At 55.2% G+C, this 13,003-nt stretch overlaps 1 protein-coding gene across 2 annotated transcripts in view; it reads right to left on the reverse strand.

Moving 5' to 3' along the window:
- Nucleotides 1–13,003, reverse strand: part of LOC111145789 (mediator complex subunit 27) — a 193,784-nt gene that overhangs the window by 6,955 nt on the left and 173,826 nt on the right. For both annotated transcript variants that reach the window (XM_022501001.1, XM_022501003.1), the window contains one exon: nt 12,013–12,054. In XM_022501001.1, the coding sequence (XP_022356709.1) occupies nt 12,013–12,054 (42 nt within the window). The remainder of the gene's footprint in view (nt 1–12,012; nt 12,055–13,003) is intronic.

Here is a 13,003-nt window from a genome sequence, read left to right on the forward strand (position 1 = left end):
GCTCCTGAAGCTCCTGCACCATACTGCGCGCGAGGGGCTTCTGCCGTCTTCAGCCCGAGAGCGGGAGGGTGCGCGGGACATCATGGGTCATGTCAGCCGAAGGCAAAGCGGAGCTGCCTGCCGCGGGGGCCGCAGCCGCGCTCGAGGTGGTCTACACCACACGGCGTGGCAGGAGTCGGCGCGGGCTGAGCGCGGTCTGCTACATTCTAGCCGCAGGACCTCGGACAAGGGTTCAGTGGCCGGGGCAGGGAAGGCACTAGAACAGCAGCACCCGCCCTGCTGTGGGTCTTCCGGGCGTTCTCTGGCTCCATCCTCACGGCCACGGCGGGAGGGCGCTGTGATGAACCTGCCCGTTCCCGAGAGAGGAAGGGGTCCCGGGAGGTCAAGTGTCCGGCCGCTCAAGCAGCCCCAGAGCCGCACAGCAGGCGCCTGCGCCCCGACAGAGGCCGCAGGGGTGCGGAGAGGCGGCACACCCAGGCCACCCCCTCCCTACAAGGGAAGGGCCCTCAGGTCTCGGAGGAGGCAGGACTCGGTGCCCAGCTCTTGCCACTCACATGGCTCTCCCTCTGCCTCTCACCCCCTGTCACAGCCCTGGCGCCTATCCCACTGCGCCCCCCCCGAAGGTCTCTGGGTTGAGTCTCCCTGCCACGCAGAATGAGGGGGGACGGGGCAAACTTTTGAGAGCTGGCAGCATTCGGTCGGCGAGCACACGTTAATGAAGGGAAATCCAAAGAACGTTGTGAAAGAATGGGGGGGGCTGCTACCCAGAGGGGGGTCCTCTGTTACATTTGGCACATCAAGTCCAAATTCATCTTCCCACTGGTGGCCTCTGGCCAGCTGCGGGGCCGAGAGCACAGGGCTGGGGCCGGCAGGGCTACTTTCTGCTGAAGGTCATGGTGACCGCAAAGATTGTGCTTAACCTGCCGGGGAAGAACAAAGGACGGAGTGGTGACAAACAGAGTCGGCGAGACACAGAGAGGGCAAAAACTCTCACATGCTATCACTCCTCAGCAGTTTCCTCTTCTAAAAAGACAGTCCGGGCTGCAGATCTTTCTCGACTCACGATGGCGTTAAGCTGGAGATGCAGCCGATACACGTCACCCGGGCCTCGCTCACACGTGCTCCGAGCGCTCTCGCTCGCCTACAGCCGGGCACTCGTCTTACACAAAGCCGATTTTATAATGAAACGCAGGGTGTCTGATGTAACGTACTGAAGACTGTACTGAGAGCGCCGCACAGAGCCGCCATCAGCGGGCAGTGGGGGGTCGGTGGCCCTCATGAAGGCGGGGCTGGCCGAGGGCGGCTGCCGCCAGCTTCACGAGACAGGATCATACCCCTCGCTCATCGCTAGCTTGAGACCCAGACTCCAACTTGGAAGTACTGTTTCTACTGAATGTGTGTTGCTTTCGCACCCTGTAAGGGCGGAAGATCCTAAGTTGAGCCTCTGTGAGTCAGGGAGCGGCTGCACTGCATTATTTGGTGGCCCGGGGCCTGTCCTCAGGGGTTCCTGGGCTCCCCAAGGGTGTAGGCATCACCCTGCCTGTGTGTGGCCTTCCAGGCCGGGGCGGAGGGCTCAAAGAGCAGCTGAGGCGAGGAGCACGGAGGTGAGGCCGTGCGGGGGTGGGGGGGCACCACCCCTCAGCTTCTAAAAGGGAGTCCAGGCTGGGGGCCAGGATGTGTGTGGTTACAAAGCTCCCCAAGGTGACTGTGACGTCAGCAGGACTAGGGACCGCAGATGAATGGGCCGCTGCAGGCCACTGCCTGCTCCCCACCAGCAGGGCGAGGGCTGGAGCCAGTGGCGCTGAGCCGGCTCTGGGCTCTGGCAGTGACGCCGCGCTTCCTACTGCGACGGGCCGATGGCACAGAGCCAAGTGTTGGCCAGCACACGGCCCATGGGGCCCGAGGCCACCCCCACTAAGCCAGCAACGCTGAGGCTTCTTTTAAAAGTGTGTCCCACAAGATGAATAGGGAAAGTTAAGTGCCCAAGTGTTTAGGAGTTGCTTATTTAAAAGAGAAGCCTGGTAGAGGCCCAGATTCTGGCTTCCCTCCAGCCAATACCTGTGTCTACTTCCTCCGAAGAGACGTTCTCTGTGGTCTACATTAACATAACCAAAGGCAGCGTGCTGGGAAAGGTGATGTGCAGCTGTCAGGAGAAGGGCTCAGTCCTGGATTCATCGCTAATTATCTGGGTGACCTTGGCCGCATCACTCTCCCGCTGGCCCTGGTAGAGGAGCTCGAGGCTGGATCACTGGCAGCCCTGGGTCTAGGTTTTCAGTGGACACAGCTGCAGGGCCTGAGGGCACATCCCTGCGGAGTTCCACCCTCAGGCCAACCAGCGGTGACATTAAAGCCCTTTGTTCTAACAAAAAGGACGAGCCCATCTGCCCCACTCCAGGAACCCACCCACTGCCTGATGTGTGTGACCTACCACCTCAGCCTCTAGCTACCGAGAGCTGGGAGAACCCAGCTCAGAACCAGGGAGACCGGCAGCGCGGAGCAGCTCTTGGTGCTAGAAGCCTCCCAGATGGGCTTCAAAGAGGCACCAACCAAACACAGGCCACTTGGTTGTACCCACGCGACAAATCAAAGAATAAAAATGAACTTTCACTCACTGGATGTGCTCGAATGCTCCACAAGGAGATCAGCCCAAGAGCTTCGGGTCTCTACTCAGGGTTCCGCCAAGGACAGACCCACCCTTAAGGAGAGGGCCACTGGAAACATCATGCAATGAGAATTTTCTGTGTGGGTCCAGCAGTCAAAGATGTGAACCTCGTGTGTGTGCTAAACGTTTCAAGAGACCGTGATCCCTGCCAGCAACACAGCTCCAAGGAGGAGCACTGGCTTTATGAAGAATCTGTAAAACCAGTCCCAGAAGTACTCATTCCGTGACAAGAGAAGCCATCATGATTTCAAAATGGGAATGCTATGAAGTCAGTCCTGACAGTGCTGGGGGGCAGGGGGCTGGGGGTGATGGGGAAGGGAGCAGGGACATGCCTCTAAAAGTGGGGTAAAAGTGCAGTAGAGTGGAGGCAGGCGTTTTCATTTTTATCATGTGGCCCTAGTCTCCAATCTGTGCCCTGGATTTGTATGTCGTGGGTTCGCCAGGCCGGGAGGCCCGCGGAGGAAGCGTCGCAGTCTGGGGGGACTGGGGATTACTTAGACAAGATCAGTACTTCCCTCTCTGCCCGATGAAGGGGCCACAGGCATGGGCTTTGCAGGGCTTCTAACTGTCCCCCAGAGCCTGGCGGCGCGGCTGGGGTGAGAGCAGAAGCCGGGCTGTCCAGGAGGGAACAGGTGGGCACGGGCCCTGCTGCTTCATTGCGCTGGAAAAGTGGCCACCGTTTCAAGATCAAGCTCTGTGTGAGGAGGGTGAGACCTTGTCTATAAAGTACCGAACACAGCCTGTGGTGCGTGCCAGGGCCTCCGTAAAGGTGTCTTTTTTTTGGTTTGAGGGGTTCACGCCAATCTCTTTAGTGCTGTAGCCAAGACGCACGGACGCGCCGAAGGACATCCCCTGAGCCGAGTGCGGCCTCCGGAGGCCGAGCAATGACAGCCCCCAGCCATCTGCGGGGAACTTGGAAACACCACAGAAAGGCATGTGAGGGCCTGGATGACCGGGTCCCAGCTTTGTCACCCCCCAAGCCCATGACACGCTCCCACCCCACCAGCTGCCCCAAGGATTCCTCTTCCCAAACCTGCTTTCCCAACTGCTCTGTGCTCAAGCTTGGGGATGCTCCTCCCCTGAATTCCTTCTGTCCCTGTGCCTGTTCCCCAGCAGCACCTGTGGGCGGCCCAGCCCTGTGCTGGCCTGACTGGGCCCAGGAGCCCGGCCTCACCCGGGCTGTGCTCTCTGTGAGGATGAGGCCGTGCTGGGCTTGTGTGGCCTCCTTGGGCCTGGCTCAGGGCGTCCACGGGGAGGACAGTGCTAAAAAACGTGGCTCCACGCTGACGCCACTCACTGGGTGGCACGAGTAAGTGAGTGATAAGGCGGGGCTCTACGCTTTCATCTTTGGCCAGCGGTGTTAGGGGAGCAGATCGAAAAGGGATTTGGGAGTGGGAAAAGCTGAGGTCATGGGGCGCGGTGGGGAGGAGGGCCTGGGTGAACAGGGAAAGCCCAGGGTGGCCATGAGGGAATTCTCCAGAGTCCTGACCAGCCTCATTCTGCCGAAGCCCTTGTGCGGGGCTGAGAGGAGCTGCACACACAAGGTCCTTGACATTTCCCAGGATTAAGGAATTAAAGCTCTTCATTTAGAGGAAAGAAAAAAAGTTCAACGCTTTCCAGATGGTAAAATGCCAGATTCTGTTGCTGGCTGCCAGCAAAGTCCAAGCCCCAAAGATACCTGAACTGTTCTGTACCCACTTGGTGTGATGTTATTTTCTGTAGGAACAGCCTCGCAGTTAGAGAAACACATCCAGAGACATCTGGGCTCCCAAGAAAATCCAGACAATCCCACCTACTTCCCTACCAAAGCCAAGGCAACTGCAGGGGAAAGAACCCGGTGTGCAGAGCACGGAGGGAGCCCTGCCTGCGGCCTTGTGCCCGGGCACTCCTGGACAGGGCAAACAGGCTGTCAGTGGGAACGGGGACTGGACAATGTTGGGTGGCCAGGCTTCCCTGAGGCTGTTGCTGGATTCTGACCTGGGGTATCCCGAGGCTCGCTCGCGCAAGCCCTCAGGAAGACATGAGCTCCAGAGTTGAGACTGACTCCTCCTATGGCAGAGCGCAGGTGGGCCCGGGCTTTCCTGTTCCACCCTAACCGTGGAACTGGGTATGTGTGCGGACCTGAGCAAGGCTGTCTCGGTCATTACCACGATCAGCGGTGGTGAGGGAGCCTTGCCGAGGAAGGTAGTGGGGTATCGTCAAGGGGAAAATCAGTGATCCAATCTATTCTGGGCTTGGAAGCGTGTGAATATTCAAACTTGCCCTTGAAGAGAGACAGTGGTGATAGAAGGCATCCAGCAGTAGGGGGAGTGCGGTGATCCCCGCCAGCCGTTCTTGGCACCCACGGCCCCCGGGGTTGACCCTCCCCAACAAGCATTCTCGCTCTCCTTCTGCTTTCCCAACCTGGTCGGTACAGCCCGGCTGCCAGCTTAGGAAAGGCCGCCACTGGGGATGTCCCTGGGATTGTCTGCCTCCTCTCCCTCCTTGAAATGCGTCAACAGCCTGATGACACTGGGCTCCCACAGGCCCCCCTCCCGCATCATCCCCGCCTGCTGTCGGCCCACCGACCCTCACACTGCTGAGGGGTGCCCTCGGTTTCCTCTGTCTGGGAGCGCCAAGACACACTAGTGAGGCGGCCACAGGAATCATGGAAACGTGGCACCGACTGCCGCCATATCTGGTCTAAAAACATTACATTCTCCTCCTTGAGAAAAGTTAACCAGCATTTAAGAGAAAAGAGCACTTTTAGAGTGACGGGATCGGGAAAAAGTAGAGGCCCCTTCTACAACTTGAAAGAGACCCCTGTTTTGGAGGCTGCAGAATCCTTGTAGGCGTGGGGGCCCCTGCCGACGGCCTCCCGGAAGAAGAATGCCGAGCGAGGGCAAGGACAGAGATGTGGCGCTGGGACTTCGAGCTCTGGCTACAGCTGTCGGCGCTGCCAGGTCTGCGTGGCAGTTCAGGGGGCCTGAGGCAAGGCGGGTACATGGGCCGGCGGGACGCAGCTTGGACGTCAGAGACGGAGACTGGAAGTCATTGCTGCGTCTCTTCAGTGACGTGCAATGCTGTGGCAGGCGCGCACGCTCCGGTGACACCCGCCACACGGCCTCTTCCCGGAGAGCTGGTCCCATCCTCCGGGCGCCAACCTTGGTTAGGACGGCTCCCTTTCCTGGGGCCTGGGACTAGTGACAAGTGGGTCTATCATGTACTACCCGGGCGGGCACTCAACCTGTGGGGAGTAACCGACGGATCCCCGACTTCAGAGCAATGACTCTCCTGCGGATGACTCCGTCGCTTGTGTGGAAAAGGCCCAGGCGGCCACTTGGTCAACGCCCCCCCACCCTGACAAAGTCTGTGTGAGGCTGAGGTCGGTCTTTGTCTCTGAGAATGAACCAGTGAGGGAAGGCACGAGGAAGCAGATGGAGTGCTCTCCGCCACCAGATGACCCACACGTCCACAGCGAAGTTCTGATGGCCCAGCCCCGAGAGGGCTGCTCTCCTCGCCACGAAGCCTCTGGAACGACGACTCTGGGCTCCGAGCCGGACGTGCACGGGCGAGCACGCTTGTGCAGAGGACGCGCTGGTCCCCTGGTACTGCCTGTCCCGTCTCCGCCTGCCCGTCTGCAACTATGCACACGGACGCCCTCTTTCCTCAACCTCCCCGCCAGGACTTAACGCAGTAAGGAGCTGCAGACTTGCTCTCCCTCTCCCCAAGTTCCTGGATGAAAATGCACAGTGTTGTGAAATGAAGAGGTTAAAGATCAAAACGGTGACTGCCCCCGCAGAGTTTAAATGTCAGAAAAATACGAACATGCCTGAAACCCTTCCTGCCTCTTTGTGCTTCTGTCCTTACAGACAGCCCCCCTATTTCTAAGTCCCATTCTTGGAGTCTGCTCTGCTGGACGCGCTGGCTATAAAAAGCCTCTTCACCCTAGGACCAAGTGCACAGAGTCTCCGGGGCTCCGCAGTAAATGACGGAGCCTGTCGGCAGCCGCGGCCCCACAGCAAGCTGTCCCCAGCCCTCCGCCGCACCCCTGCGCCCGGGGAAGGGGTCTAATGAGGAAGAGGGAGAGGGCTTGCTGACAGTCCGGGCTGCAGACAAAAGGCAGGCCACATTTCGTATCACGTGGTGGGATCTGCAACAGGACCTCGTGAGCTTGTCTCTGACCCAGGGAGTCCTGCGCGCAAGGCCGAGGACAATATGACAGGTGTGCTTTCATTCTCTTAGCTCGACATTCTCTTCCAGGGACGAAAAGGCAGCGGAAGCGCAGGTGGGCTGTGAGGCAGCCTGCTTCCCACCCCCTTGCTTTGTCACATTGAGGGGAAAGACCTGGGAGGGGTCCCACCTTCCCAGCAGGCATCTCTCTGCGGCGGCCACCGCAGCTGCTTGTGGGCAGGGAAACCCGCAGTCTGCAGAAACTGCGACCACACAATGACCGCCAAAGAAAGGAGGTCCTGGGGTTCTATACCAGAGCAATGCCGGGAGTGCGCTCCTCCAACCGTGCGGGGAGGGCTGTGCCGGTGGCCCAGGACTCCTGACTCCGGCACTGATGGCCATGGCGAGCACATTCGGGAACTCTGTCCTGCTGGAGAGATCCCTTCTCACCAATGACCAAGGATCCTCCTTGACCGTGTCAGTGTGGTCTGAGTGACCATGTCACTTCCCTGCTATTTCAGACAATGCAGACAACTAGGGCTCCCCGCCCGGTGTCCGTGCACGGGTGTGAGCAGACAGACGACGGGCAGGGGGAATGCTTACCACAGTGCTCTCAGTGTCTCCGTGGGAAACGCTACCAGTAACATCGATCGAGACACCCACAATTTAAGTGGGTGGACAAGAAGCAAATAGGGTTCTGAGAAAAAGCTGAGACTAAAAAGCAGAGTTTAGAAATGCTGCCAACTAATCTTTTTCTTTTGGCATTTTGGGTTGGCAATGCTAATCACCATCCCATGTATCGCACCAGCTTTGTTTTCATGGCATGGTCTGTCCTCTGTCCACCAACGCGGCCTGAGACTAAAAGAAAAATAAGCACGGACTGCCCTGCCTCTTCGTGAAGCCACCCTAGTGTCCTCCGTCCTCCCCACCAGTGTCTTCCACACGCGTGTGACTCTTTCTTTAAACAAAATCCCAAACCTCTTCCATGTGATGATGATTAGCTGAAAGCGTTAAGGATGAAGCTTAATTCTGTACCACGCTATTTTCCAATATGTTCCTTACTTTGACAGCAAAAAGACAATGTTTTAGTAGGGAAGACAGAGGACTCCCTAACCCACCGACTCTCACCTGCCCCTGGGGCAGGACAAGGACTTCATTCCGGGCAGGCAGTTGTAAACAGAGAGCACTGTCTCCCGTCCCCAAATTGCGGTTTGTTGAGTACAGGTCAGTGTTGGGTCAAGCCCATTTAGTTAAGATAGGTGAAGGCAGGGATGACGAAGGGCTTCCAGAAAGGGCTCTGCCCACAAAGACAACACGCCATGCCCCAGGTGAGGTAAAATCCCCACAGACGGATCGCCCGAAGCGCCACACAGACTGCGAGGGAGGCACGGCCGGCGCGCCCACGTCTCTCCGACTAGACTAATGTCCGATTTTAAACGCTGCTTCGGTGTGCGTTTGTAGTTTTCAACAAACACAAAGAGCACTTGGCAGGTTATTTTTAGGGGAGGTAGAATAAAAATACAGCCTGTCTCTCCACATCCATGCCTCACCAAATCTGTGTTTCACACATTTTACAACTTCCTAATAAACTTTCTGCTGGCATTCAAAAATACTTAATACTACACGGAACATTAAAAAAAATGTACCTATGCAAAGGCGAGCATGTGCAAGCCCCTCGTATTTGAATGGAAATCGGACCACTGTGAAAAGAGCAGTTAGGGCCTGTAATGCTCGTGGCTCGCCGAAGCCATGGCCCGAAGAGGGTAAGTCATTGCAAGACCACAGAGGACACGGAGATAAACCAGGCAAAAAACCCAAAACTGCTTTAATGTTCTCACTATTAAAGCGAAACAGGATGCAGATAATGACCGGTGTTCTTTCTCTTTAGAATGCTTTTCCACCCACTGCTGGGGAACAACACGACAAAGGCAGCCAGCACGGACAAAGTGATTAGCATTTAAGGCCGAGACTTTTGGCATACCAAGCAAGTAAATGCCTCAGGTATGGTCACTTCGATAAGAAGGCTAAGATTCAAATGTAGCTGCCTGTCCCAAAAGCCTACCTATGACCACACACATCTTCCCTTTAGGAGAAGCTGCTAGCCAGCTCAGCTGGGTAGCAGAGTGTTAGAAGAGTCAAGATGATGATTTTCTTTTCTTTCTTTCATTTTTTTTTTTTTTTAAGATTTTACTCATTTATTTGACACACAGAGAGAGAGAGATCACAAGTAGGCAGAGAGGCAGGCAGAGAGGGGGAGCAGGCTCCCTGCTGAGCAGCGAGCCCGATGTGGGGCTCGATCCCAGGACCCTGAGATCATGAGCTGAGCCGAGGGCAGAGGCTTAACCCACTGAGCCACCCAGGAGCCCCGATGATATTCTTTTTAAGGTAAACTTAATTGTGGACTAGAAAAGTTGCAAAGATGGTACGCACAGTTCTAATGTCCCCCCTCACCCAGTTTCACCCACGGTGACACCCGTCGCGGCCCGGTACGTTCAGCCACAGCTAAGAAACCAACACTGGTTACTTATTAGGGACCGCGCTTACTTTCTCATTAGTGTCGCTCTCCCTTTCAGGACCCAGCCCAGGACAGCGTGCTGTGTTTAACTGTGACCACACTGTGGAATTGTACTGCTTAAGCAGCCTCCCTAAGCGTGCAGCGTTGGGCCTCAGACTCTTCTCTGAGCCGCAGGCATCCGCCCCTGGCCCAGCCTTTCGTGCAGAAGGTCCGGGAACAACATGAAGTGATGTAGTAAACACCATTAGAGAGCTGGTCCATTATGCTGCTTTGTTACAAAAGTCCTACGCTCACTGCTCAATGGGGACCGGGTTTCCTTCCGGGGTGATGAAAAGGTTTAGAACTAGATGAGGTAATGTTCCACAGCACTATGAAAGTCATGGAATTAGGTTAATTTTGTGTTATGTGAATTTCCCCTCAATTAATAAAAAAAGTTCTATGCTTTCTCTCTAAGTTATCCAGCGTCCCCTGGACATAACTAATACTCAAGTGGAAAGGATCTGGGCTCAGCTTTCAAAATTATGTCCCATCTCCGCACCAACTCCTTCAGCGGACTTGAGAATAAAATCTGAATTCTGTCCCCAGACCCAGAGGCCCACCCCTGGCTCTGCCTCCGTCCCCCGCAGCGTTCCCTCCCGGCCCACTGTGCGCTGCCATTGCACGGGCTTCCAACAGCTCTTAGAACGCGCTCCTCAACATGGGCCTGGTGAGCTGCGGCTGCCACTGCCTGGGGATCTCCTCTCGCGGCCTTTCAAGTGACCGGTGCCCTCTCAGGAGCGGCCCATCTCAGTTTAGGTCTTGCCCCGTAGAGGCCTCCTGTGGCTGCCCCAATGTGAGTGGCCCCTCCTGCTGTTCTTGACTGCAGTCCCCTGGGGAACGCCCTGGAGTTACCCTCCTTCCTTCTCGTGCCTCCCTGTCTGGTTTTCCCTCGAATTCTAGCACCCAGCAGAGCGCCGGGCTCATGGCAAAGGGGCCCAGTAAGTCACGACGGGGAGCTGGATGGGGCCCAGAATGAAATCACAAGCACCTCCACCATGCGTGCCACTGGACAGAAGCGGAGAAAGGATGGAGGAGAGCAGACAGAGGCAGCCGGTGCCCTGCAGGGGAGCTGGCCTGGGTGCTATGGGGGGGGGGGTAGCAGCCCTTGTAAGCCCCAGGTGCCGAGCTGCTCCAGGGAAGGGCCCCTTCTACCATCAGAAGCCAGGAAAGGGTTTTCTCTAGTCCCATTTCTTCGACATCTCCCAAACAGCATTTCACGGGGAATCCTGCCATCAGAAAAAGAGGTGACCAGACTGTTAAGCGGGGGTGGGAGGGGGTGAGGATGGGGCCAGCCCGCCCCCCTCAGCCTATACTAGGCACCCGCGTAGACCACAGGGCTCTGACAAACTGAGCTTAAAAACTGGCTGAGCTTGGAACAACTCAAAAGCCTCTGCTTTTTGTTTTTGTTTAAGCTATGATTTCCATACAGCAAAAGTCACCCTTTGTAGGTGTGAGGTAACAGAAAAGAAATACATACACTGTTTGATCTCTGCCTCTGGTACCTGGCATAGAGCTCCTGAAATCCTTATAATTTCCTAAGTGATAAGAGCATTGGGGCATATCCTGTTCTAATGAGGTGACTCTGGGTGGGCCCCTGGGTGGGGTCTGGTCACCAGAAAGGCCAAGCCATGATTTGGGTAATGAGAGACTTAGAATTTTCTGTCTCGCTCCGCCTCCTCCAGAGAAAGGGAATGGGGCTGGAAACCGAGTTCATGATCGATTATGTCTACATGAGGGAGCCTCTGTAAAATGCCAGCAGTAGGGGGTTTAGAGCTGCCAGACTACACAATGCAACGCCAGAAGACTGATGCACCCCAACTCTATGGGGACCAAGACTCCTGGGCTCGAGGCCTTCCCAGAGCTTCCTCTGTGTGTCCCTCCACCTGGCTGTTCATCTGTACCCTTTATCGTGTGCTTTCATAAGCAGGAAACCTCAGCGAGCATCTCCCCAGGGTTCTGTGAGCTGCTCTGGCAAACTGACAGAGCCTGAGGAGTGGGCACGGGAACCTCCGATCTACCACCGGTGGGGCGGAAGCACAGGTTACCGAACTTGTGACTGGGGTCTGCAGCTCTGGGGCGATCGTGTCAGGCCAAGCTGAACTAGAGGACACCCAGCTGGTGTCCTGTTTCCGTGGGGACAATCCGTGGGGGACAAACCTCCACATGTTCGGTGACCAGGAGAGGCAGAAGTGAAGTGTTTCATGTGCACAGTAATGGGGATTCACTGGAGACAAACACAAGAGGGAAGAACTGGGGTCTTCCCTATACAGGAAGGAAAGCACAGATTTCCCTCTACAGTTGGTACATTATTAGCTCCATGGCTTTGGGAACATAATACAATGTATAATCACCACCATGATTAAGACACAGAATATTCCAATGACTCCGACACATTTCCTCTTGCCCCTTTGGCGACAATCTCCTGCCCTGACTCCCAGCCCCTGGACACCAGCAATCTGATTTCTGTCCCTAAGATTTTTATCTTTCCCAGAATATCTTATCAGTGGAATCATACCGTGAGCAGCCTTTGTGTCTGGCTTTTTCCACTTTTGAAAAAGCCTCTAACTTAAGACCAGTATTTATACCTTTAAGCATTCATATTTCCCTTCCTGCTCCTGAATAAGAAGGAAAAAGTAGAGCTTACCTTCTGGAATACTTGATAGTTGGATTTGGACCATATATCCAGCTGCGGGGAAAGACATAAGACATCATCAGCATCGATTTTAGAACTGTCAGCTTCGAGAGAGGACACTGTAACCACTCTACACCCGTCAGCTTGAACTAATAAACACAACAGGATCGTGGCATTGTGTGTGCATCTTAAATGTCCTGTTTGAATTTCTTCTCTCTCAACCTGTCAGTGACTTAAGGAAGCCCACAGAGGGACATAGGGAAGTGAGCAAGAGGTGCCTGTTGCATCTAAGGCTGCATGCGGAGCCCCAGGCTCCCTTCTCTAACCTGGACTCCTACCATACTTTTCTTGCATGGCCATGTCGACCGTGCCTCAGGACCCTTGCACAGATTTCTTTTCCCCCACAAACACTCACATGGCTCCTCCTAATTTTCTTTAGTTCAAATGTCAACTTACTTGAGAGTCGTTTTCCAGTTACCCTGTCTAAAATACTATTTCCATATGTATTGTCTTCTCTTTATTGTTTCAAAAATTTGAGATTTTCATTGCACTTAAAACCACCTGGAAGTTTCTTTCTTTCTTTCTTTCTTTTAATATTTTATTTATTTATTTGACGGAGAGAGAGAGAGAGGTCACAAGTAGGCAGAGGGGCAGGCAGAGAAAGAGGGGGAAGCAGGCTTCCTGCTGAGCAGAGAGCCCGATGCGGGGCTTGATCCCAGGACCCTGAGATCACGACCTGAGCTGAAGGCAGAGGCTTTAACCCACTGAGCCACCTAGGCACCCCTGGAAGTTTATTTCTTTATTTCTTTTTTTTTTTTTTTAAAGATTGATTTATTTATTTGACAGACAGAGATCACAAATAGGCAGAGAGGCAGGCAGAGAGAGAGGAGGAAGCAGGCTGCCTGCCAAGCAGAGAGCCCGATGCGGGGCTCGATCCCAGGACCCTGAGATTATGACCTGAACCGAAGGCAGACGCTTAACCCACTGAGCCACCCAGGCGCCC

The sequence above is a fragment of the Enhydra lutris genome, unplaced genomic scaffold, assembly GCF_002288905.1.
Source record: "Enhydra lutris kenyoni isolate GAN:26980312 unplaced genomic scaffold, ASM228890v2 scaffoldscaffold13, whole genome shotgun sequence".
Lineage (NCBI taxonomy): Eukaryota > Metazoa > Chordata > Mammalia > Carnivora > Mustelidae > Enhydra > Enhydra lutris.